A 26,895-nucleotide genomic window follows, 5' to 3' on the forward strand; every position below is an offset into this window, starting at 1 on the left:
TAACTAGACTAACTTTCTAAGCCTCGAGTTATTTCATCTTTAAAGAGAGATAATCACACATAGCCTACTATCAAAGCATTGTCATGAACATTAAATGAGCCAGTTAACACAATGCCTGGCATATAGTAAGCTCTCAGTAAACATCAATTGTTAGTCCAACTGCATGATTCTTATGTATTGAATAGTGTTATAATTTCTAGTATATCTGAAGATTTCATTATTCAGATCACAGGTATTAAATGCAGATTTATTCTATATTTAATAGTGCTTAAATCCATTACAACTGATAACCTGCTTTAACTTAAGTTTTTTGTGCTGTTATAATTGTATTTTGTCACTTAGCAGAAGAAAAGCAAGTTACGTATTATGTTTTCTAGGTAACAGCTATCGAACCTATAATTAATCATGGAGGAGCCAGTGCAAGTACTCAGCATTTACATCCAAGTCTGCGATGGCTTTTTGGAGTGGCAGCTGTGGTAACTGACGTTGGACAGATCCTTCTTATTGACCTATGTTTGGATGACTTGTCATACAATCAAAATGAAGTCGATGCATCAGGTAATCAGTTTTTTACTTGAAACCAAAAATTGAGCACCTGGATATTCTGATGCAGTATTTTTTAAAGTAGCCAAAATTTTTTATAGCAGCTGGAGTAAAATAAAAGATACCTTCCTGTCTATTGAAAAAAGGTATTTTAAAATCTTTTTTCTTCTATTGTTTGATTCTGAGCACAGTGGATACTTCTTGCATAAGATACTGTTTTGTTGATCAAGTGTTCATATGTTCTCAACTAGGCCTTGAGAAAGGTAGTGATAATTGATTTCATTCGGTTCCGTGTATATACCTGAATAAGATCTACTCATAAATAAATGCTGGAATAAGGGCTAAATATAAGAAATCTTCATTCTTATCAGCCAGTATGAAATTATCCTGCAATGTAGGATCTTATATAGTGTTTTTGACATATCGTTTATGTTTCTATGGTAACACCAAGATAGAAATAAAATAATAGGGAATAACAGAGTGATTGAAAGTCTTTCTCACAAAATAACACCTAAAATAGAAGTAATGCTATTCAGATTCAAAGAAAATAAAACAATTTTTCTCCTTTAAATGCTTATATTTATAAAATTAACATTTTTTTCAAGTGCTTTCAGTTTTTGAAAATTATGAGACTGGTTTATATAGAAAGGAAGAGCTAACCTAAAAATGTGTATTTTACTCTTAATTTTTAGAAAAGGACTGTTTGACCCTGAAACAATTTTGACTTTGACTTTGTGAGGACATTTTTGGTTTTTAAGGCTAGAATCTCAGTGTAGCTCTTTTTATTTATCGATCAGCTCAGAAATAGGTATATTTTTAGAAAAGGACTATTTGACCCTGAGAAAATTTTGACTTTGACTTTGTAAGGACATTCTTGGTTTTTAAGACTGGAATATCAGTGTAGCTCTTTTTATTTATTGATCAGCTCAGAAATAGATACAAACTGTCAATATTTTATCTAGTTTATAATGTACGTAACTAATAAAAATTGCCCGTGTATTAAAAAAATTGATTAAAACTGCTATTGGTGGCTAGGCGTAGTGGCCCACATCTATAACCCCAGCACTTTGGGAGGCCAAGATGGACAGATCACTTGAGGTCAGGAGTTTGAGAGCAGTCCAGCCTGGCCAACATGGTGAAACCCTGTCTTTACTAAAAATACAAAAATTAGCCAGGCATGGTGGTGTTTGCCCATCCCAGCCACTTGGGAGGCTGAGGCGCAGGAGAATCGCTTGAACTGGGAGGTGGAAGTTGCAATGAGATGACACCACTCTAGCCTGGGCAACCAAGCGATACTCAATCTCAAAAAAATCTCAAAAAAAAAAAAAACTATACCTAACAAGAAAGGGAAGGGCCAAAATCATCTGAACAAAAATATGCAAAATCCAACCTGAAAAAATTAGATTTGGCAGAAATAATGGTCATACATGCACTTTAAAAAAAATCTTCATAGATAGAAGCTATACCTTAAAATTTGATATGTATACAAACCTGATTGATTAATAAAGTTTTTGCATGATGTTTAAATGAAAAGAATTGATTAGCAAAAACAATAAAAATGAATTTGTAGACTATTAGAAATGGTTTGACTGCTCTTTATAGAAGATCAATCAAAGAATTAAGTAGGCTTGCTGGGCTTTTGTTTCAGAGTGTATTTTGTGGTTAGTTTAGGTGTAAGGCTAATTAAATGCTTATATTCATAATGAAAATTCCCTTCAAGTCAATATGGGAGTGTTAAAACATTTCGGAGGTTGATAATCAGTAGGTGCACAAGGATAATTATATAACGAAAGTCTCTGGATTGTGATCACAACCATTTCCCAATTTTGACATTTAGCAAGCACTTGAATTTTATAGCACAAAAAATTAAGCTTTTGTTTACAAAAGTAATTTATGGTTACAACTGTTGAAGCTTCACTGAAATACACCAAGATAGGAAACGAAGTTCCAGACATGCAGTATGCTGCAACTTCCCCAGACTTAACCGCTTTTCTTATATATCTTTCCACATCAGAACACATAGGGTTTACCCGTTTCTTTTGAGTAAGTTTGTAGTATCCCATCGTGTGAACTGTTGATTGTTGCAAAATCTGATATCTTGTTCTCTGAAAAAGACATCAGAAGCAGAAGTGATTTGGAGGTGAGGGTTCTGCTCTAGGACAGTGTGATGTGTTTTCCCCTTTTATAACAATGAGAAAATCTGCTCTTGCACAGTGGTTATATTAATATGTGGGTCTGAATTTTTTTCTTTTTTTGTTAAAGATTTTATTTAGACATCTTCAGATAGAAGAACATAGGAGTTCCTGTATTCCTGTTACCCAAATTCAAGTTAATTTCAACATTAACCATACGTGTATCTGTTTAATTCATTCCTCTTTCCTCCTTTACCTCTTCTCTGCGTTAGTTTAAAGCAAATAGGGATATTTTATTACATAGTAATAATGCCATTAATTCCTAACATTAATAACACTTCTTTGGTATAGTCTGATATCTAGTCTATAATCAAATTGATGTGATTGTTCAAAGCATCTTTTTACATTCCAATTGTTTGGATTGGAAATCAGACACAGTCCACACATTAATTACATTTGACAGTTATGTCTCAAGTCTCCTCGAATGTACAATGTACAGCAGTCCTCTTTCTGCCCTCTGTTTTTATTTTTAGTACCATTGACTTGCTGAAGAAGTTAGTTCATAGAATGTTCCACATTTTGGAATTAACTGTGGTTTCATGTTATATCATTTATATTTTCAATCTTCTGCAAATGTAAATTAGCTCTGGTTCTAGACTAAGGTTTAACATTTTGCCAAGGTACTTTGGAAGTGCTGAGTAGTTCTATATTGTATCACATCAGGAGACATAGTGTCTAGTTGTTTCAATTAGTGATCAGTGGATTGATTTGATGACAGCATGATTCATCCTTTTTAAAGTCTCTCATCAACCTTTAAACTAGTGGTTCTCAGTGAGTGGTGGGTGGGGGTGAATTTTGTCCTCCAGGAGATGTTTGGAAATATTAGAAGACATTTTTGATTGTTACTGCTGGAGGAAGATGGTGCTACTTGCTACTAGTAGTTAAGAGACTAATGATATAGCTTAGTGTCCTATAGCGTACAGGATAGCCCTCAGGTAGTCCCCCTTATCTGTGAGGGATACATTTGAGACCCTCAGTGGAGGCCAAACCACAGATAGTAGTGAACCCTGTACACATTATGATTTTTCCTTAAGTCAAGAACTCTCACGGCCTCATTTAAAGGAAGCACTTTACAGCTTCTCTGGTATATCTGAATTGCCAGCATGACTACTTTTGTGCTTTGGGGCCATTGTTAAGTCAAATGAGGGTTACTTGAACACAAGCACTATAGTACTATGACAGTTGATCTGATAACCAAGATGGCTACTAAGTGTGGCATATACAGTGTGGGTGCACTAGACAGAGGAATTTATGTTCCTTTGATGGTAGCAGATTTCATCACACCACTCAGAGCGGTATGCATTTTAAAACTTAGGAATTTTTTTATTTATAGAATTTTTTGTTTAATGTTTTTGGACCATGGTTTACTATGGGTAACTGAAACTGGACAGCAAAACTGCAAATAATGGGAGGGAATACTGTAATGCCAAAATTGCAAATACTTGGAACTAATTGTTTCCTTAAGATTCTTGGATAAGTCACTTATTTCATTAAAGGCTGCAAAATGATGATTTTATGTTCTGTCAATGTAAAGAATAATTTTCTCATTAAGTAGGGCTTTTTGGTCACTCTGCAACAATGTGTACAGAACAGGCAGGATAAATGTTTATTATTTCATAAGTACTAATTTTCAGAGTAAATGGGTGATACCAAGTTACTTCCAATGGTTCAATATAAGGTCTTTTGTAGGTGGGGAGTGTAGGCTTCTCCCTCACCCCACACCCCTTTTTGAGGGTTAGCATATTTAATGTGTTTCATTAATTTTATTGTTTTTGATGCCCAAAATGTCCTGTCTTTGGTAATGAGAGCCCCTTCATGTTGTCGATACATTCCCTTTCATCTGTGATGCTTCCTAGATTACTGGCATAAGATGTACTGGGCTCAATTTATGTATTTTCCTCCCCATGACCTGCAGTCAGCCATTGCTCCAATGAAAGTATTAAGGTAGCAGTTCTTAATTTCAATAAAGAAATAATCAGTTTTATTTATTGTTAGGCATAAAACAGTTCTACCTTTGATAAAATTTGAGATGTACTGAGAGAATTTTTTTTTTTTTTTTTTTTTTTTTTGAGACAGAGTCTCACTCTGTCGCCAGGCTGGAGTGCAGTAGTGCAATCTTGGCTCACCGCAACCTCCACCTCCTGGGTTCAAGCAATTCTCCTGTCTCAGCCCCCCGAGCAGCTGGGACTACAGGCATGTGCCACCATGCCCAGCTAATTTTTTATATTTTTAGTAGAGATGGGGGTTTCATCATGTTGGCCAGGATGGTCTTGATCTCTTGACCTCATGATCCACCCGACTCAACCTCCCAAAGTGCTGGGATAACAGACGTGAGCCGCTGCACCTGACTAGAGAATTTTTTAAAATTTTATAATTAAATGTATTTTTTAAATTTTAGCATTTAAATAGTTAAGGATGGCAGTTTTCTAGTTTAACATACTTTTGTTATCACTAAACTTTTAATTTCAGTTACCTTCATTTAACTCAGTTGACTTCATTTGTAGCTTGAATAATGGATGACACATTTGTTTTTAATGCTGTTTATAGTTTTTTAACCGCATTTGTCTAATTTGTGTTTTTAGATCTTGAAGTTCTAAGTGGTGTCCCAGCTGAAGTACCGCACATTAGAGACAGTGTGATGAGAGAAGGGCGCCATCTGTGTTTCCAGTTAGTAAGTCCGACAGGAACAGCCATTTCAACTCTTAGCTACATCAGCAGGACCAACCAGCTTGCTGTAGGTTTCTCTGATGGCTATCTAGCACTCTGGAACATGAAAAGCATGAAAAGAGAGTAAGCGTAACTTTTTCCCTTATTTGATTATAGGTAGTCTCTTTTTGCATATAGCTTGTGTTCAGTTACTAATATTTGAAAATTAGCATAGTGAAAAAAGGGTGGGTAGATTAATGTTTGAATGATTGAGTATGACTAATTTTTCATGGCATTAAATCAATTTGAATACCATAAAGGAGTGACTTAGCACGTGAATTTAGCTTGATTTTTTTTTCAGTGTTTACTTAAAAGGCATTACAGTCATTGTGTTTAATAACATGCTAGTATGACTTTGTAACTTTACAATGTTTTGGGAAACAACAGAACTTCTATAAGAAGGATGGCTCATAAAATTATACTGCATTTTGATAATGCCCTTTAAATATTTAGATACATAAATACTTAGCATTGTGTTATAGTTGTCTGCAGTATTTAATGCAGTAACATGCTATACAGGTTGGTAGACTTAGGAGCAACAGGCTATACCATCTAGCCTAGGTATATAGTAGGCAATACCATCTAGGTTTGTGTTACCAGACTGCATGATGTTCGCACAATGGCTGAATCCCTAACGAGCATTTCTCAGAACAGATCCCTTGTTGTTAAGTGACACATGACTGTGTATAGTATGAGTTCTTTCAGAAATACCTTCCCAGTAATTATCTATGGAAAGTAACAGCTTAAAAAATATTCTCGGTTGAGAGGAAAAAAAAGATTCTTAAAAATCAAAATTACAAAATACTTGGATTTCCAATTTTTTATGCTTTAAAAAAGTCCCCAAAATGTAATTATATTGATACTTTGTAGCTAAGTTAATTTTTGTTAAGAGTTAAGTAGATGCCTCTTTCGCACTTGTCAGTTTATTTCTTTCTCTATTTTTCCTGAGGCATAATGCTATGTTCTCTTGAGTAATTTATTTTATGGGAAGTGCATCTCAACTCTCTTTGCTGTTATCCTTTTATCAGCTCTTGCCTTTGAATTTGCTTCTAAAGAAATACCTGGAGTACCTGGCTTCTACAGCAGTGCTTTCTTTAACGCTATCATCTCTTGGTCAGTTTTTGCTTTTTTAGGAGTTTATGGGGACTCTTCAGTTTCTAACTCATCTTCTGTTGTAGTAGTGGGGGAACTGACACTAAACCCAAGCAGCTGAAAAGTGTTATGGCAGTATCTCATCTCTTTGTAGTGTACCTTTTGTGGGTGAGCAATATGTAGTGGTGTATGTCGAATATGTCTCTTAGGACCAGTTTACACATACCTAAACGCATACACTTTAGTAATTCTGACTCTTCCCAGCTCTATCTCTGGGGGATGGGTGCCATGACTATGGTCTTGATGTCTTGTCCCCTGTGTATTTTTGCAGATAAGATGACTTGGCCATGCCTCACAGATCACTCATTTTGAGGGACTGTATGAACAGTTGGTTGCTTAACCCAAATTCTTACTTGATGTACCTTTTTCCTTTCTATAAAATAACTTAAAAATATGAAATGTGCTAATTTGTCTGTTTCAGATATTACATACAGTTGGAAAGTGGAAGAGTTCCTGTATATGCTGTCACTTTTCAGGAACCCGAGAATGATCCTCGTAATTGCTGTTATTTGTGGGCTGTTCAGTCTACACAAGATAGGTAGGTCTGATATATATGATATTTAAAAACTAGTCAAAAATAGAACAGGTTTTAATTTTTCTTGGAAAGCTTTGCACTTATGTAGTCTTTTTTAGTGAAGACAATTCTTTCAGTGAATTAGTGAGTTGTAGTTGAAGTTGTTTTAAAAGTTAAATGGTTGTTTCTACATGCTTGAATAATTCTGAGGTATCAGAAGAAATTGTGCTTAACTTATTTGCATGTTTTTCACAGAATAAGAGAACCCTCCAGGTATGCTGCTCTCTTGTTCTTAGTCTCAGTACCCTGCTCCCTTATTCTTTTAAGTGTACTTGGAGATTGAGAACAAGAGAGCTAGGTACTCAGCAGTGGACTGAGGACTGAGAAGTGCGGTGTGAGGAACTTTAGGAAGGTGTGTTATGCTAGAAGCCAGTAAAAGAATTAAGAACTAGTAATAGGAGTTATTAAAAGGGATCAACTAGTAATAAGATTCAAATTCAGATGATGCGGCTCTGGAATCTGTGCTCTTAACACTTACTGCATGCTTCATGCTTGAGTACTGCAGGGTTCTAGTATCTTCACTTTGTGTCTTTATTGTATAGGCCTCATCTTCGTGGTCTTGGGCAACATCCACATTTAAAAAAATTTTTCCCCCACCCTTCCCCCAACCGCCTTTTCTCTGCCCTACACTGCCCACCATCCTTTGAACATCTGCATTTTAAGTAAAAGAATACCAAGATGGAGGAAGAGACCAGGACAAAGGCACAAAGGACATTTTGTCCATTAAGGAAGGTTCTCTGAGGTTACCATGGGATAATTCTGTTTTCACCTGGCCACAACTTTACTGCAGGGCTACTGCACCTAGCTGCAAAGGAAGCTGAGAAATGTCTTGGAACTTCAGGCAGCCATGTGTCTAGAGTACGCCCATTGAGGAAGGAATATTTAAGAAAGAATATTTGAGTAATCAGTCTTTGCCACTTAAGATATCACCTACAGTATGCAAACAGCATCAATTTAGTTGATTAGAATTAATAAAAAATATAAATCAGTTATTTCAAAGGATTACATTTTATGAAAACAACCAAATAATACTAAATTCTTCACAGTGATCTTAGTTTTGTCACATGCTCTCAACATTGTAAGCAAACTAAACTCACTTGGACAGTAAGAGATGTTTAATGTATTAATATATTTAGTGCATTTTGGTTAATTTCTGTTTCAGTGAAGGGGATATTTTGAGTTTGCATCTGCTGCAACTGGCCTTTGGTGATAGAAAGTGTTTGGCATCAGGACAAATCTTATATGAGGTAAATGGTTATTGTACTATGGGTTTATATTACCATTTGGTTGTTTTTCTATTTTAAATGTGTTGTCTTTATTTCAAGATATTGAAAAGCTATTCTGATATCCAAGTTAGTATTGTTTTCATAATAGAGTAGAAGTAGTATTGTTAGAGATCTTCTTTTATTTCTAGATCAGGATATCCAATAGATTAGAGATCTGTTTTACTTATTTACCAAGGTAGCACTATTAACTTCTCATGTGTCATTTTCCTCTACAGTGAGGGAACTGGAGTAGACTCAGGCTTGTAGCTTAATTGATACCCAGGAAAAATAATTGGACTTCGTTGCTCTAACATACCAAGCATTAAGCCATGGGGTGATTTTTATAAGAGGGTATATGCATCTAGACTTTTAGATGGCTACTTGTTTTTCTGGCTGAATTTCTGAGGAAGTAGTGGGGGTGCTGCTAATAGCCATGTTTTGTACACCCTCACATACCTGTCTCTAGAACTGATTTTTCTTAACCTAATGTTTGAGGGGTATATAAATTGGTTTCAGAGAATCCATAAACCCCCTGAATTATGTATGGCATTTTTATGATGATGCATTTTTATGGGAAGTCTCAGAGCCTTTTGTCAGATTCCTAAAAGTATCAATAAGCTTAAAAAAAGGCCTAAGAATTAAGAATTTCTGTGAGAACACAGCTATAGGATTGCTGGTCTGGGATGTATGCATATATAATTTAGATTGTTATTCCAGTTTATACATCAACCAGTAGTGCATGAGAGCTTCTTTCTTTAATAACAACTCTAGAAGACTTGTTGGTAATGATTTTTGAGAGACTAAATCTCACTTTTTATTTTAAAGTATATAAAATTTTAGAGGCTTCTCCTGTGATTTGTTCTCTTCAGTCTAAAACTGTTTTCTTTGTATTGTGTGAACAATCTTTAAATTTGGAGAATATTTAATTTTAGAATGGCCTTTTGCCTAGAATCAGATTAATATTTGTGTGCATTTTATGTTATAGGGCTTAGAGTACTGTGAAGAAAGATACACTCTGGACCTGACAGGTGGCATGTTTCCTTTGAGGGGACAGACGAGTAATACCAAATTGTTGGGATGCCAGAGTATAGAGAAGTTTCGATCTCACGGTGACAGGGAGGAAGGCATGAATGAAGGTTAGTTAAAGTACTCTTAATTTTGTCATGTGAAGGCTTGATTTAAGATTTATGACAGGTATTTTTTCTAGATTTCATACTCCTGGCAGTTAAGAAAATTAGTAATTATAGAATTTATTCAGATCTATATGAGATACTAGATATTTCTTGCTCCCCAGATTGCTATGGAGAACTAAAAAACAAAATAGGTTAGGGGACTGAAGGACCCTTTTCTTTAATCTAGTTCTCAAACGGACAGGCAAAGGTGGTCCCTAGTCTGAGCTAGTGTGACTAGTCTTTGGATAACGTTTACCTGCGTATTTTTTGAGCCGTTTGTGGCACACGGTCCTTGGTTGTTTTGAATGTTTTCTGTTAACTTTAGTGTCATCGCTTTTTCCAGCATAGTAAAATTTGCATGTTTTTTAAGCCAGCATTATCATCTAGCAGCCCTATCACTAGCCATGACCTTTGACATTTCAGAGCCCTGTTTCTCCATCTGTAAGTGGGATAATACAGTTAGACCTTTGGCAAAGGGTAGTTGTGAGGTTTAAATGAAATAGCATGACAGGCTCATTCCTTTCTGGAAGTGCTCACCAGGGCCCTGGTTGTATTTATGTTCTTATTGGAATCCACTGTTACAGTGGTTTACCTACAGATGTCCTCTTTGCTAGGGTCTGTATCTGTACTTCTGATTCAGGTTTCAGATCCAGTTAAACATGTGAAAAACAGCTTGTCATGAGCTCACGTCTTTTTAGAAATTTTATTTATTTATTTAGAGACAGGGTCTCACTCTTGCCCAGGCCAGGCCAGGCCAGAATGTGGTGGTACAATCTTGGCTCACTATAGCCTTGACCCTCTGGGCTCAGGCAATCTTCCCATCTCAGCCTCCCAAGTAACTGGGACTAAAGACACACACCACCACACCTTGCTAATTTTTGTTTTTTTTATTTTATTTTATTTTTGTAGATGGGGTTTCACCATGATGGCCAGGCTGGTCTTGAACTCCTGACCTCTGGTGATCCACCCACCTCAGGCCCCCAAAGTGCTAGGATTACAGGCGTGAGCCACCGTGCCCAATCTAATTTTTGTATTTTTTGTAGTGACAGGGTGTCAGGGTCTCAACTGTTGCCCAGGCTGCAGTGCAGTGGCGCGATCTTGGCTCACTGTAACCTCTGCTTCCCAGGTTCAAGTGTTCCTCCCACCGCAGCCTCCTGAGTACCTGGGACTATAGGTGCATGCCGCGGTGCCTGGCTAATTTTTTTAATTTTTTTTTTTTGTGTGTGTGTGTGGAGATGAGGTTTTGCTGTGTTACCAGGGCTGGTCCGAAATTTCTGGGCTGAGTCGATCTGCCCACCTTGGCCTTCCAAATTGCTGGGATTACAAGTGTGAGCCACTGCACCTGGCCATCCTCTCTCTTATTCCCCATTTTTTCTATTATAGTAGTGTTTCAGGTTTTTACTTCTTCTCCTGTTGATTCTCTTACTGTATTCCCGTCTTTCCATTCCACAGGCACTATCCAAGCACTTGTCTTTTTCCCCCTTTACCATACAACTAGATAAGTCCTTTTCAACTAAGGTTCATCTAAATAATTAAAGCCTTCATGCCCAAAGGCTTCCATTTTAGGTAGTGAAGTGACTTCTCTAGTACTAGCTCTGTATCATCCTTGGCAGAGAGACTATTCATTCAAATTATTTTAGACTTTCTGCCTCTAATACCTCAGCGTTGCTCAAGTATTAACTGAAAAGAAGGATATAACTTCTGATGAGTGAGTACCGTTTCATAAGATCTTAAAATTGAGAAACAGTCCAGATGCAAGTGAATGAATGTGATCTTATATACAAATGTTAGAAATGCATTTTTGATGAATCAAATGAAATATGAATTAAACCTCTTAGAAATTTATGAGAAAACCTTGCTATAATTCTGTTGAGGTGATTTTACTTTGAGATTCTTTATTCTATATTTTAAAATTACCTTTTTTTCTTTCAGCTCTGTCTCCTGACACTAGTGTTTCAGTCTTTACCTGGCAGGTGAATATATATGGACAGGGAAGGCCTTCTATATATTTGGGGCTTTTCGATATAAATCGTTGGTATCATGCACAAATGCCAGATTCGTTAAGGTATGATTCTTTTTCTTTTTTTCTCATCTCTCTGGTATTTGTATGTATAGCTGATCAATGACTTAGTAATGTTTAAATTTTTCTTTTAGGTCAGGAGAACATCTACATAATTGCTCTTATTTTGCACTGTGGTCATTGGAGTCTGTTGTAAGTCGAACTTCTCCACATGACATCTTGGATATATTAGTACATGAGAGAAGTTTAAATCGAGGATTCCCTCCTTCATATCCACCTCCTGAGCAGTTTTTTAATCCAAGTACTTATAATTTTGGTATGTATTTCCTTAACATTACCTTTCGTATGCACAAAAGTACATAATTGTATACATTTTGTAGTTTATACGTTTAGTGTTATCTGTTTATATCTCACTGTTAACATATGAATAACTTAGGAAACTCATACATGCACACAAGAAATTTAGTATTTACATGTTTTATAAATGAATTATGACTTATTTTGAACTTTCTAGGAAAGATAATTAACTATTTCACATCTGATGCATTTTATAATAGTTTTTATTTTTTTGCCGTGTTTCTCAGCTGTGCTGGAGTTTTGGGGTTTTGGTTTTTGCTTTATTATTGTTGTTTTGCTGTGTAATAGGTTTGTTATCCATTCTTAGGATGAAAATATCTAGAAAAGTTTATTTAAAGATTTATTACATGTAATAATTTGACGTCTTGCAGTCTGTTTGGATAAATTTTGTTCTGTTAATGCCATTTTAAATATATGTAAGTGGATTATTTTTTAAATCTTTTTTTTTTAGAAGCCACTTGTTTGTTAAACTCAGGAGTTCTTCATGTAACTTGTACTGGCTTTCAGAAGGAGGTAGGTAACAAATGGTGATTTCCTAATTGAACTGAAGCCAGATCTTAGAGTACAGTTGAATTACGGAGTTAAGTTTTAGTTAGTGTTAGTTATACTTACAGTTGTTTCAGCTTAAATGGCAGCTTCTGCTAGGTTTATGAGATTAGCAACTAGTAGTATCAGTTACTAATGACAACCTGCCAGAAGACATGTTGAATGTTTTTAGCAGGTAATTTATGTGGATGGTAATTTAACTACTTGAACTTCAAGCTTTCTGTCTTCTCAGAAAGCTTATGAGGAAATTAAGTAATACAAAGAAGGTATCTAGTAGAGTGGTACAGTGCCTGGCACAGGAAAAAAAAAACAAAAGGATGTTGAAAAATGTTTTTTTGTTTTGTTTTGTTTGATGGTGGAATTTCGGTCTTGTTGACCAGGCTGGAGTGCAGTGGCATGATCTTGGCTCACTGCAACCTCCACCTCCCAGGTTCAAGTGATTCTCCTGTCTCTGCCTCCTGAGTAGCTGGAATTACAGGCACCTGCCACCACACCAGCTAATTTTTTTGTATTTTTAGTAGAGACAGGGTTTCACCATGTTGGCCAGGCTGGTTTCAAACTCCTGACCTCAGGTGATCCACCTGCCTCAGCCTCTCAAAGTGTTGGGATTACAAGGGTGAACCACAGTGCCTGTCCTGAAAAATACTTTTCTAGGGAAGCATGGTGTGGCAGACCTTTTCTTTCATAATCAGCGGGATGTGGATGAATGCTATATTTATACTTTGTGTCAAATCTCATTTACTTTGGGTAAAGAGGAATAGACTGCAGGAGTTTTTTCTCTGTGTGTATCGGTTTAGTTGAGATGTCACCAAGTCTGTCAGCTTTAGAGAAGATAACAGGGTTATACAGTTCATAAAAATATATAAGCTATCTTTTGCTAATAGTATTATCATTCACAACTAGCAAGCATTAGTTAAGCTTAAGAACCTATAAACTCTGTTCCTTGCAAGAAAATAGTCTTTTATAATTTCCATTCGCTGTCTTTAAATTTTATGTGTAATTTATGAAATTTAAATTTGATGATTCAGATTGAGGATTGATTGATTGATATCTTACTAATTTATCTGTTACAGACTTTGACTTTTTTAAAGAAATCAGGAGCATCTCTCAATGAAGTCATTCCTGATGGTTATAATCGATGTCTTGTAGCTGGTCTTCTTTCCCCAAGATTTGTTGATATTCAGCCTTCCAGTTTAAGCCAAGTGAGATGATTTTTAACTCTACTGTTTCTTTCTCTTGGATCATATAAATTAGCTTTTTTTATAAAAAAAATGTATTAGAGAATTTCGCACACGTCTGAACTTTTTTGAGATGGAGTTTCGCTCTTGTTACCCAGGCTGGAGTGCAATAGCGCGATCTCAGCTCGCTGCAACCTCCGCCTCCTGGGTTCAGGCAATTCTCCTGCCTCAGCCTCCTGAGTAGCTGGGATTACAGGCACGTGCCACCATGCCCAGCTAATGTTTTGTATTTTTAGTAGAGACGGGGTTTCACCATGTTGACCAGGATGGTCTCGATCTCTTGACCTTATGATCCACCCGCCTCGGCCTCCCAAAGTGCTGGGATTACAGGCTTGAGCCACCGCGCCCGGCGTATTAGAGAATTTCTGCAAAAGTAGATGAAGAAGTGTAATGCCCACTCTGGGTGATCGGTAGTTGGGGTCTTGGGTTTGGCTTAAAATTCCTATTCTTAATACCCAATAGGCCATAACTTGGCAGCAGATTCACTTAGCTGTGTAGAAGGATATAGGACAGGAAGCACATCATGGCTGCATCAGGCTGGAATGCAATGGCATGGTCATGGTGCAGTCTTGGCTCACTGCAACCTCCAACCTCCTGGGTTCAAGCGATTCTCCTGCCTGAGCCTCCTAAGTAGCTGGAACTACAGGTGTCTGCCACCACACCCGGCTAATTTTTTATTTTTAATAGAGATGAAGTTTCCGCATGTTGGTCAGGCTGGTCTCAAACTACTGACCTCAAGTGATCTGCTTGCATTGGCCTCCCAAAGTTCTGGGATTACAGGTGTGAGCCACTGTGCCTGGCCAGTTACTTTTCTCATTGTATGTTGTAGAACTTCTGTAAACTATAGGATAATAATGTTAGTAGCAGATGTTTTTGTTTTGTCCCTGGTATTAATGTAAATGGCTTCAGTGAGTCTCCGTTTAGAATTATGCCTTCTTAGGTTTTGTGGACCCTTATCGTGCTGTAATTCCCTCTGTACCTATTTAATTTATATTCATGTGAGTCCTTTTTGAAAAATCTTTTAATTTGCTCCTGTAATGAATGAAATTAATAGATTCCTTTGATATAAACCAGACTCGGTGATTTTTAAATTATTAGCTTTAAAGTGTACAGTTTGGTGGTTTTAATTCACAGAATTATCAGGCCGGGCGCGGTGGCTCACGCCTGTAATCCCAGCACTTTGGGAGGCCAAGGCGGGTGGATCACGAGGTCAAGAGATCGAGACCATCCTGGTCAACACGGTGAAACCCCGTCTCTACTAAAACTACAAAAAATTAGCTGGGCATGGTGGCGCGTGCCTGTAATCCCAGCTACTCAGGAGGCTGAGGCAGGAGAATTGCCTGAACCCAGGAGGTGGAGGTTGCGGTGAGCCGAGATTGCGCCATTGCACTCCAGCCTGGGTAACAAGAGCGAAATTCCGTCTCAAAAAAAAAAAAAAAAAAATTCACAGAATTCTGCAACTGTCATCACATTCCATTTTAGGACATTTTTATTACTTCTAAAGAAAATTCTGTACCTATAAATAGTCACCACTTTTCCCTTGTCTTCCTGCCTGCCCCATCCCACCCAGCTTTAAATAACTACTAATGTACTTTCTGTCTTTATAGATTGACCTATTCTAGACATTTCATATAAATGGGTCAAATAATATGTAGTCTTTTGTGACTGTCTTCTTTCATTTAGCATGTTTTCAAGGTTCATCTGTGTTACAGCAAGTATCAGAACATCACCCCTTTTTATGGCTATGTAATATTCTAGTGTATGAGTATGCCATAATTTGTTTATCTACAATTAATGGACAGTTGGGTTGTTTCCACTTTATGGCTATTAATTAATAATGGTGCTGTGATCCTTTATGTGAAATTTTTGTGGGGGCGTGTATTTTTCTTTCTTTTCGATATATACCTAGGTGTGGAATTGGTGGGTCATATGGTAACTCTACGTTTAGCACATTGAGAAACTGCCATTTTGCAAAGTGGCTGTACCATTTTACATTCCCACCAGCAGTGTATGAGAGTTCCAGTTTTAACACATCCTTACCAGTGCTGGTTATTGTTTTGATTATAGCCATTCTTATGGGTTATACTGATTTTTTTTGGCCTTAAGATTTTTTTATTCTGAACCAGAACTTGCCTATGATCTCACACCCTCTTTCTTTCCATTTCTTTCGTTTTTATAATGCATGGTTTAGGAAGAACAGTTAGAAGCTATATTGTCGGCAGCAATTCAGACTAGTTCCCTGGGACTTTTGACTGGTTATATCAGAAGATGGATAACAGAAGGTAAGATTCTGGTTTTTAACAATTAAAATGTTTGGTATTTTTAAAATTATCAGTTCACAATTTGTTGTATGTTTTTCTTAGTTATTTTTACTTGGATATAATTGTAGATCCACACACAGTTGTAAGATATAACGGAGAGATGCCGCACCCTTTAGCACGTTTTCCCACAGTGGTATGATCTGACAAATCTTTTTAGTGCAGTAATCACAATCAGGATACCTCATGTTGCCCTTTCGTAGCCATACCTGCCTCCCCTCTGCCCCATCCTTAACCACTGGCAACCACGAATCTATTTTCTTTCTATAATTTTGTCATTTTAAACATACTCATAAATGGAATTATGCAGTATGCAACCTTTTGGGATTACCTTTTTTATTAAGCAAAATTCTCTAGTAATTCATCCAAATTATTGTCTGCATCACTGTTACTCTTCACACATATACACGCACATCTCAAACACATAATATCTTCTGTTCAGAACCATTTGAGGATAGTTTTTTCCTGAACCATTTGATTATAAGATATCACTCTTTTTCAACCCATAAATATTTTGGTTTTTCTTTCTTCTAAGAATAAGGACACTCTCTTACAAAACCACTTTGTGATCATTTAAAAAAAAAACTCAAGAAAATCAAGACTTTATCTAATCTAGAGACCTTATTGAAATCCCAGTAATATTCATAGCGATTTAGAGCGGAGAGAGAGTTCAGAATTATGCTTGTATTTAGTATTTTGGAAAAGAGATCCAGAATGCTTTGTATTTGTTTTTATAATTTCCGTTGATCTTCTACATTTTGTCACTTTGTCTTTCAAAAAATTGGCTTTTTTTTTTTTTTTTTTAAAGAAATCGGTGTATAAAATAAATTTAAATTTTAAGCCGTTTAGTTTGTGTGTACCAGTCTCTCCTCATGATGAAATTAGAGTTTTTACGTTTTTGATGGCAGTAGTACCTAAAATGACGTGCTCCCTGATGTGATGCACTGAAGTGGGGGGTACACTGAATCAATTTGCCGCCATTAAGTGTTGATGTTCACTTGGTTAGGGTGCTGTATGCCATGTTTTTCCACTGAAAATTTGGAATTCTGTCTGTAATCAATAATCTTTATTTTTTCCTTTTGTATTTACAAATAAGAACAACCAAACTCTGCTGCTAATTTGCGCTTTGTTCTTGAATGGACGTGGAATAAAGTGGTTCTCACAAAAGAGGAGTTTGACAGACTATGTAAGTATTATAATTCTAGATATAGGGCAGAATTTAATATTAAAACACTAATCTTGGTTTATGTTTTAAATACATAATTTTTAATCATTTTGAAGTTGTAAACTCTTAAAATTTGAAGTGTCCCACAAGAAAATTATTTCTTTTTACATTAAAATGAGAAAAGTAATTTTTTTTTCTTTTGTTTTCTTTTTTATTATTTATTTATTTATTTATTTATTTTTTGAGACACTGTCTCATTTATTGCCCAGGCAGGAGGAGAACAGTGGTGAGTTCATGGCTTACTGCAGCCTTGACCTTTCTCGAGCCCAAGTCAGCCTCCGCTTCAGCCTCCTGAGTAGCTTGGACCACAAGCACATGCTGCCACGCCCAGCTAATTGTTCTATTTTTTGTAGAGACATGGTCTCTCTTTATTGCCCAGGCCAGGCTTCAACTTCTGGCCTCAAGTGATCCTCCTGCCTGGGCCTTTCAAAGTGTTGGCATTACAAGGCATGAGCCACTGCATCCAGCCCAAAGTAATTTTTGACCAAGATTTCGCAGCAGGTTGTTAAACTGGCAACATGCTGATATGCATGCCTACAATAACAGGTTTTAGGGTTATAACTTGTCTTTTGGTCTTGGGAGTTTAATTTATTAAATAGACTGATGATGGAGTAAGGAGAAGGTGCTAGGTAACCCTCAAAAGTTTCTGTACTTACTCACTTTCTATTTAAAATATTGATAGAAATGATGAAGTTGAATGGCAGGGTAAAAATGTATTACCACTATCCTCCACGGACAGATGTCATTATCATCATGGCAAATCCTTTTTCTTCTTGACAGTTTTATTAGTCTGTTGTACATTTTGATTAAATCTTGAGGTATGTCATGAATATCAAAATCCTATCATGTCCAGTTAGTGCAAAAATAATGCTAAAAGTACTAGTAATTAGACAGTTGCGCTGTAAGTGAAAGTAAAATATAAGTTTATTTAGATACATGTTTAGTCATTTCTATTGTGTCATGAGGAATAAGCAAATGGACTTTTGAAATCATTTGACTATAGATAGCTTTTCACAATGTAAGTTATTCTTAGTAGAGGAGTTTTAAACCAATCAAGGTTGGTAGGAAAACGTGGAGCTTTCTAGTATTTGTAGGCTATACTTATGAAATTATTGGCGTGAAATAATTTAAGTATTTCAGTAATCAGTACAATTGAAGTCTGGAAGAACACTTGATAATTTAGGATCAGAGTAAAAATGTCTTTTTTTTTTTAAGAGGAAAATGTTTATCAGAGCTCATTATATGTTTTGTAAAAAATTCAGCTCAATTAATAAATTGCATGGCTTTTGTCATTCTTTGAGCATAGTGCAGTGCTTTGGGTTTTAACTTGGCAGTTCAGCTGTTTAAGCTGCTTTGAGCTTTATTCCTGGTATGTTGTCTTTTTCTTTTTTTTTTTTTTAAAGAAAAACTTCTAAGAATAATTAAAATAGAAAGCATAGTAAGTGCTTTAAATGTATGAGAGATTAGGCATGCTGGCTCAGGCCTGTAATCCCTGCACTTCAGGAGGCTAAGATGAGAGGATTGCTTGAGGCCAGGAGTTCAGGACCAACCTGAGCAACATAGCAAGACCACCTCCAACCATCTCTTCAAAAAAAAAAAAGTGTTGTTGTTTTAATTAGCTGGGTGTGGTGGCACATGCCTGTAGTCCCAGCTCCAGTGAGCTAGGAGGAGCACTTGAGGTCAGGAGTTTGAGTGCAGTGAGCTGTAATCGTACCATTGCACTCCAGCCTACCCTGTCTCAAAAAAAAAAAAAAAAGTATTAGAAGTAAAGCGAATAAGGTCAGGTGTGGTGCCTCACACCTGTAATCTCAGCACTTTGGAAGGCTGAGGCCAGTGGATCAGCTGAGGTCAGGAGTTTGAGACCAGCCTGGCCAACATGGTGAAACCTCATCTCTATCAAAAATGCAAAAATTAGCTGGGTGTGCACACCTTTAATCCCAGCTACTTGGTAGCCTGAGGCAGGAGAATTGCTGGAACCTGGTAGGGAGAAGTTGCAGTGAGCCAAGATCACACCACTCCATTGTAGCCTGGGCAACAGAGCAAGACACTATCTCCCAAAAAAAGAAAAAAGTAAAGCAAAATAGAATTTGATTTAAAGAAGGATTTTAGAATTAAAACAGTTGTTTTTAGATGTAGATTATTTGAGTTCATATTCTCACTCTTTTGCTGGTTTTGTATTAAAAGCACTTTTTAGGTTCATTGAAAGTTTTGCCATTTCTAGCTTGTTTTTATAAATCTCATAATGAATAGAGTAATTCTTTTGAGTGTTAGAAGTTTGAGATATTTTGCATTGTGAATCTACTTTGCTTAGATTTAATGTATGGAAACTTATATTTTATTCTTGAAAGGTGTGCCATTATTTGATGGTTCGCGTCATTTCATGGATCCACAGACTATACAGTCTATCCAGCAATGTTATGTGCTTCTTAGCAATCTTAATATAGTCTTGAACTGTTTTGCATCAGAAGCCCGAGAGATCACTGAGAGAGGTATGCTGTTTTATCAAATGAGTGTTTTATTAAATTTTACTTCTTGACTTACGGAAACAAATACATTTCCCATGACTTAGATGGATCACTATGTAAAGAGGACGTTATTTCTCCAGTGCTAGGGTTTTTGTTTGTTTCTTTGTTTTAATGAAAAGCTACGGAATGTTGTTAGACGTGCCATGAGCCGATACTTAAATGAGGTTGGGAAATTCTGAAGTTAATGATTATTAAGGTTAATGTATTTCCAGTGAAGTTTCAAATTGTTAAATCATATGTATGGTTTTTATTCAAATAAGTTATTATAATTTTTTTCTGTTTTGCAATTTCAAAACCCAAACAAGCCAATTTCATGTAAAGGCCTGTTTTGAACAGTCTGTATTAGTGACCTTATGCTAATTTGTATTAGTAAATTTGAGTTCTAGAATTAGGTAAATGGAAGTGTAGCTGAGGTTGAAGCGTATTTACCTAAAATGTCTATTTTAGGAAGTGACTTATTTATTTTAGCATTTTGAAGATTTGCTTGACATTATTTTGGACCAAAGTAAACTAGATATATCTTGATCACATATATATTACATATATAATATACATTTGTAAATTAGCAAGTGATTAATTTTGAACACTGGAGCATCTTGATTTTTTTTTTTTGTAGCTAAACAACTGATGTGAACTCTTTTTTACAGGACTGATAGACTTAAGCAATAAGTTTGTGGTTTCCCACCTCATCTGTCAGTATGCACAAGTGCTGCTTTGGTTCTCTCATTCTGGGCTTTTACCAGAAGGCATAGGTAAAATATTTACTTAATCTATGTGTATAAATTGAAACATTCTGAGTCTTTATGATTTTGTTATTGTATTCTAATGCTTTGGATTTCCTTTCTTCTACCTCACTTAGTTTTTTCTCCTGTGCTTCCTTCTTTTCTTACTTTCTTCCTTACTTTTTATCTTCATCCCATGCCTGATACACAGTGCTCATAACACACTTACTGGATTGAGTAACATTTAGAAAGAAAGCATATTTGAGAACGTGGCTCCTGAAAATGAGTTCAGCAATATTACTAGCTATGGTAGATCCATAGAACTATAGTTTCTATGACACAATTTGCCTGTTTCCTGGTAATGGTCTTTTTCATATGGTTACTAACTAATATTTCTTCAATTAAATAACCTGTTTTATCTAATAATTTATGCCAGTACCAAGAATTAGAGAATTCTTGGTGTTTGACTTGTGCTGTATTTGTTTAGAATATAACTTCTAAAGTCTTCAACTTCTTGGATTTCCAGGAAGCCATTAGATTTTATTTAGAAGTGTCTCTGCCACTGTACATAATTATTGATCTTATTTTTTCATAATTCTCTTAGATTTTGATTTGTAGTGAACATTTCTTGGTTTCAAATTATTATTTGTGCCTAAGGAGTAAAATTATTTAGAACAGTTTTCAGGATTTTAAGCCGGCGTCCTTGTTGTTACAGACTTTCATGACAGATCATTTTCTCGCTTGTGCATCTATAAATAAAAAGATATGTAGTAATCTTTTATTACTTAAATATAACAACCCTGTGGGTTAACTGGGGGTTGCTATAACTATAAAATTACAGTAAAGTATTAATATGTATTATTGAGATATTTTGGAAATACTACCAGCTTTTTTTCCAACTCTTAAAAATCTAGATGATGCTGTGCAGTTGTCAAGGTTATGCTACAACTATCCCGTCATTCAGAACTACTACACCAGTCGGCGACAGAAGTTTGAGCGTTTATCAAGGTATAGTAAAACCCGTTTTAGAAGTTATGTCTGTAAGAAGTCAGACTTTCTCAGAACAGTGTTCATGTTACAAAGTGATTGAATGGATAGAATTCTCAGTAAAGTATCAGAATTTGATACCACCATTACTATTTTCTTTCTTTCATGTTTAAAAAAAGAACACATGAATGAGCTACTTAGTTCCTTTGAAATAAAGAAGTAAAGGTAATAGACGAAGAAAGAGTGGTGCTTAGAGTCTTGACCACACTTCTGGAAATAGTCTTCTTCATAAAGTTGCAATGACAAAATTACAGAGCATATAACATTTAGAGCAGCAATTCACAAATGTTGATTCCAGGTTTCTTACACCTGAATCACCAAGTACTTTAAAATCTATGCCAGCTGTAATTCTGATGCATGGCAATTGTGGAAACCAGTGCTGTAGAATAACAGTGAACATTAGCTTGGGAGATTGCTTAGGCATATTTTAAAATTCTAGATCTGTTATTTCCTAAGTGTATATCCTTGGCAGCTTTGTTATGCTTTCTAATCCTATTTGTTATACAAGCTACAAAGTCAGTATAAAGCTAAATAAAATATGTGCAGGGCACCTAGTATAATGCCTGACTCATTGGACAGCCTCAAAAGGTAGTAAGTGCTGCTGCTTTTCACAATTAGAAAAGGAAATACAGGGGAAAAAAGAAAAAGGAAAGGACATAGGGACAGTATCTGCATATCACATTGTAGGCACTCAGTAATATATTTTTGAGTGAAGGAATCACTGAGGATAAAAGGCTAACACAAGTGATGAAACAAACTATAACTCTTTGACTTTGAACTTTAGTATTTTCACTGCACCGGGCTTTATGGTAGTTTGCTTAATATGGTGAAAAATAGAATGGTCACTGGCTAGCTGGACCACATTCTCCCCTGGGACCTCACCCTGACTGACTGGCTTGCTGTTACCGGCTTGCTGATGACTGAACTTGAGGCAGCTTAAGGGTTTATCTGACTAACTCTTGATGTCTGTAGTTCTCGTCATGCTAACTAGGGTCCAATTCCCAATTCTCTTCTCTCTTTCTCTCTCTGTCTCTCTGTTTTTAGAGATAGGGTCTCATTCTGTCGCCCAGGTTGGAGTGCAGTGGCATGTGTATAGCTCACTTTAACTTCGAACTCCTGGGTTCAAGCAATCCTCCTTCCTCATTCTCCAGAGTAGCTAGGACGACAGGTGCACACCTCCATGCCCAGCTAACTTTTATATTTTTTTTAGAAATTGGGCCTTGCTGTGTTGCCCAGGATGGTCTCAAACTCCTGACCTTGAGCAGTCCTCCTGCCCCGGCCTCTCAAATCACTGGAATTACAGGCATCAGCCACCATGCCTGGCCTCTTCTCTCTTTGATAGTTGTGCTGGTTGTTTGGATATTAATTAACGGTAATATTAAATAAGTCTTAACTTTTCCCTGATTGCAGAGGGAAGTGGAACCCTGATTGCTTGATGATCGATGGACTGGTTTCTCAGTTAGGAGAGCGAATTGAGAAGTTGTGGAAACGAGATGGAGGAGGCACAGGAAGATACCCTCCTCCTAGTCTACATGTAGGTTTGCAGTAATGTGCTATCACCTATAACCTATAAAGTTGGGGAGGGAGGAAACATGCTTAGCTGTATTCTGGCACAGACTGGGGAAAACAAGGAGCATGAATGAATGAATGACTGCATAAAATGTACTGAAGGTTTTATCCCTTTGTTTTACAGGCACTACTTGATATGTACCTGTTAGACGGCATTACTGAAGCAGCCAAACATTCTATTGTATCTTTTTAAATTTTATCCAGTGTTTCTGTATTATTAAAATTATAAATTTCACAGTAGTAGAAGCCTGATATCTAATCTCAATTTCAAGATTGAATTTTTTTTTTTTTTTTTTAAGAGATGTTAACCCAGGATCTGTTGTTTGAGCTCAGATGGCCTATGATTAACCTAAAATTATATGCAAACTTTTGTTTTAGATTTGTTTTTCTAGGGATAGGGTACTTGGCTTTTATCAGATTCTTAAATGTGTCTAAGACACTCAAAAAGTAACAACAGTTGCTCTAAAATGCTACTACCAAATGATCATTCTCAGTGGCATTAACCTATGTGCTGGAAATGAATACATTATCAGTTAGTGTATTAGTACCTTAGGCATTATTTGAGTCCTGTAGTCTTTGTGATAATATTTTTGTGCTAATGTTACTTGCATAGTCTAAAAATGTATAATTCCATTTACAGTTTATAAGCTAGGTTATATTTGCTACGGCTGCCATCTTTTGCTGCATCACTAGAATTTTGCATATATCTTTGTTTCTTGTATTTATTAAGCTGCTGACTTCATAAAAATATGCTTTATGTCCTTTGTGATACGGGTAATAAAATACTGAGAATGAAAGGGGTTGGTGTGGGACGGGTTGTACCCACATTTACTAAAACTTCTCATTGCTGACTGTCCATGATGGCTTTCTAAACACTGAAAAGAGGTCTTTTAAGTCTCTTAATGCTACATTTCATTGCTACCTATTCTAAATATATATGTAGGAGGTTTTTGTTGTTGTTGTTTGTTGTCCTTAATCCACGTTTTAAAAGACCATTTATTTTCTACTTGATATTATGTATTCCTTTCCCAACAAAACGGATACTTCAATTGAATCTTTCCCAACTGTATTTGCCATTTCTTGGGGCCAAGTTAAACTTATTCAGGGGTTTTGGTTAATAGATCATAATGACTATGAGGTAAGTCTATCCACTTACAGCACAAACTTTCATAAATTACTAGAATTTTAGACAATACACATAATTTAAATTTGATATTAAAAGATATGATACAGTCTACTTCCAGAGGTAGTTGAAGAAAGTCTCACTTTAAATAGTACCTTCACCAAGCACTATTTTTAAGCGAAGAATATAAAGCTAACAGTTCAGAACCCCAGGTTTCTTACTGTTTAAAGAAGGAAACTACTAAGTAAATAATTATGATAGTATAGGTACAGTGATTGTTATATTGGAGATATGTTTGGGGTGTTGAGTGAACCATAGAAGGCAAGATTAGGCTTTGATGTATGAAACTTGTGATGGGAAGATCTTATAAAATAGTGTAATAGGGTCTCAAAGGTATCAGGTTTTTGATAAGGCTTTTATTTTTAAAATAAAATACAGTTATCACTCAGTATCTGTGTGGAATTGGTTCCAGGATCCAGAAACATACCAAAATTCGGAGGCTCGTGTCTCTTGTAATCAATGGCATAGTAGTTGCTTCTATCCTGTGCACATCCTCTTGTATACTATTGGCCCTCTGTGTTCATGGAGTCTAAATCCATGGATTCAGTCAACCACACATCAGAAATACTGAGGGGAAAATACTGTGTCTGTACTGAACATGTACAGACATTTTTCTTGTCATGAGTCCCTAGACATTACAATATAACAGTTATTTACATGGTATTTACATTTCATTGGGTATTTTAAGTAATCCTTTTCATTTTTATTTATTAGTTTTGAGATGCAGTCTTGCTGTGTCTCCCAGGCTGGAGTGTAGTGGCGCAATCTTGGCTCACTGCAGCCTCTGCCTCCTGGGTTCAAGTGATTCTCCTGCCTCAGCCTCCCGAGTAGCTGGGACTACAGGTATGCACCACCATGCCTGCCTAATTTTTATATTTTTACTAGAGTTGGGTTTCACTATGTTGGCCAGGCTGGTCTTGAACTGGCCTCAGGTGATCTGCTCACCTCAGCCTCCCACAGTGCTGGGATTATAGGCATGAGCCACCACACCTGGCCTTGTAAATTTTTCTAAAAACTTTTTTTTGTTCATTTTAAAGATGGGGTTTTGCCGCATTGCCCATGCTGATGTTGAACTCCTGAGCTCAAGCAATCCGCCTGTCTTGGCCTCCCAAAGTGCAGGGATTACAGCAGGCATGAGCCACCATGCTCAGCCTTATTTTTTCAAATATTTTCTATCTGCATTTATTCAGTCTGCAGACATGGATCCTGTAGATTCTGAGGGCCAACTCTGTATAACACAGGTTAAAGTAGATTTTTTTCAGCCTATGTTTAAACTGGTCTTGTCTTGGTTTTTGTGGTTTTTAGTGTGGGGTTTAGCTACTTGTATGGGATTATGCTTGTCTTGAACACTTTTCGTGTTATTTCCAGAGTGGCTTGGATCTTTTGTTTCATCCAGCTACTGCGAAACCTTTGTCATGGCAACACTCAAAGATTATTCAGGCATTCATGAGTCAGGGCGAGCACAGACGAGCCCTCAGGTACATTCAGACAATGAAGCCAGCGGTGTGCAGTGGTAGTGATGTTACCCTTCACCTTACTGTTTTGCTTTTTAATAGGTAAGTACATCTTTTGAAAGTATAAACTCTTTATCATATCTGTTAATAAAATGGAATTGATGAAATAGACAATATACAGTTGACCCTTAAGTCAGTAAAGTCAGTACTTTGTATTAGTGGGTTCTGCATGAAATGCAGATTTAAAATACAGTATTCATGGGATGTAAAACCTGCATATATGGAAGGCCAGCTTTTCATATACATAGGCTCTGCAGGAAGACCAACTTTGAAACTTAGTATGTGAGGATCTTGGTATCCATGGGGGTTCTGGAACCAGTCCCCTCAAGGATAGTGAGGACAGCTGTAGAATATTTTACTTTCATTATGTTACTTAATATTCATATGTTTATTGGTCTTTCAGTGTTAAGAGAAACATATAACACCTTTTATCTAGAATAAGATAAGTACCTTGAGTACAAGGTAGGGGTGCCAAATTGAGATTTATGGTTCTCTATGTTGCTAATTGACAGCACTGACGGTTGTCCTTCATGGACAGCTGAGGGTTTAGTATGCTGAAAAGAAGTGAAGAATAGAGAAGAATGAAGTTATATAGAGGTGGCAAATGGAGAGTTTGTGTTCAGTAATGGTATTTTGATATTTCTGTTAAGATTGGTTGCTTGAGTATTGGAATTGTTTGTATTTGAATTTTGTCATTGCATTTGCCCCATTGCATCCTCACAGAAAGAAAATCTTAAATCTTGATTTAAGGAAGTGTCTGGTTTCATGTCTTAATACTTCAACCAGATTTGGGCAAGTGATACCTTTGTTTCTTCCTTTTGCAGGATTTTGATGTTCTCTAATAAGTATATTTTCCATTTACATAATGCTTATTATAGTCTCAGCTGCATAGTAACTTTGACAGCTAAATGGTGTGATTGGAAGTACAGTGGTATGGTTATTGGGTTTTCTTATGAACTAAGCTGCAGAAATTGCTTGGAGCTGAAATTCCTTACTAGATTTATTTTGTACTACTTTTATTGGTTCG

The 26,895-nt window shown here is 36.4% G+C and overlaps 1 protein-coding gene across 3 annotated transcripts in view; it reads left to right on the forward strand.

Annotated features, from left to right (window-relative positions):
* Nucleotides 1-26,895, forward strand: part of AHCTF1 (AT-hook containing transcription factor 1) — an 86,196-nt gene that overhangs the window by 15,264 nt on the left and 44,037 nt on the right. For all 3 annotated transcript variants that reach the window (XR_004257894.1, XM_032242184.1, XM_032242185.1), the window contains exons 4-21: nucleotides 378-558; nucleotides 5,318-5,525; nucleotides 7,015-7,131; nucleotides 8,330-8,414; nucleotides 9,418-9,568; nucleotides 11,537-11,669; nucleotides 11,759-11,940; nucleotides 12,433-12,494; nucleotides 13,601-13,729; nucleotides 15,957-16,047; nucleotides 17,180-17,269; nucleotides 19,657-19,797; nucleotides 20,481-20,585; nucleotides 21,470-21,563; nucleotides 23,013-23,136; nucleotides 23,296-23,352; nucleotides 24,163-24,309; nucleotides 25,723-25,910. Coding sequence is in view for 2 of the 3 variants with exons in the window: in XM_032242184.1 (XP_032098075.1) it covers nucleotides 378-558; nucleotides 5,318-5,525; nucleotides 7,015-7,131; nucleotides 8,330-8,414; nucleotides 9,418-9,568; nucleotides 11,537-11,669; nucleotides 11,759-11,940; nucleotides 12,433-12,494; nucleotides 13,601-13,729; nucleotides 15,957-16,047; nucleotides 17,180-17,269; nucleotides 19,657-19,797; nucleotides 20,481-20,585; nucleotides 21,470-21,563; nucleotides 23,013-23,136; nucleotides 23,296-23,352; nucleotides 24,163-24,309; nucleotides 25,723-25,910 (2,285 nt within the window). In the remaining variant the exon portion in view is untranslated. The remainder of the gene's footprint in view (nucleotides 1-377; nucleotides 559-5,317; nucleotides 5,526-7,014; nucleotides 7,132-8,329; nucleotides 8,415-9,417; nucleotides 9,569-11,536; nucleotides 11,670-11,758; nucleotides 11,941-12,432; nucleotides 12,495-13,600; nucleotides 13,730-15,956; nucleotides 16,048-17,179; nucleotides 17,270-19,656; nucleotides 19,798-20,480; nucleotides 20,586-21,469; nucleotides 21,564-23,012; nucleotides 23,137-23,295; nucleotides 23,353-24,162; nucleotides 24,310-25,722; nucleotides 25,911-26,895) is intronic.

This window comes from Sapajus apella, unplaced genomic scaffold (assembly GCF_009761245.1).
Source record: "Sapajus apella isolate SASKATOON/1434 unplaced genomic scaffold, GSC_monkey_1.0 scaffold49, whole genome shotgun sequence".
In the NCBI taxonomy this organism is placed as follows: domain Eukaryota; kingdom Metazoa; phylum Chordata; class Mammalia; order Primates; family Cebidae; genus Sapajus; species Sapajus apella.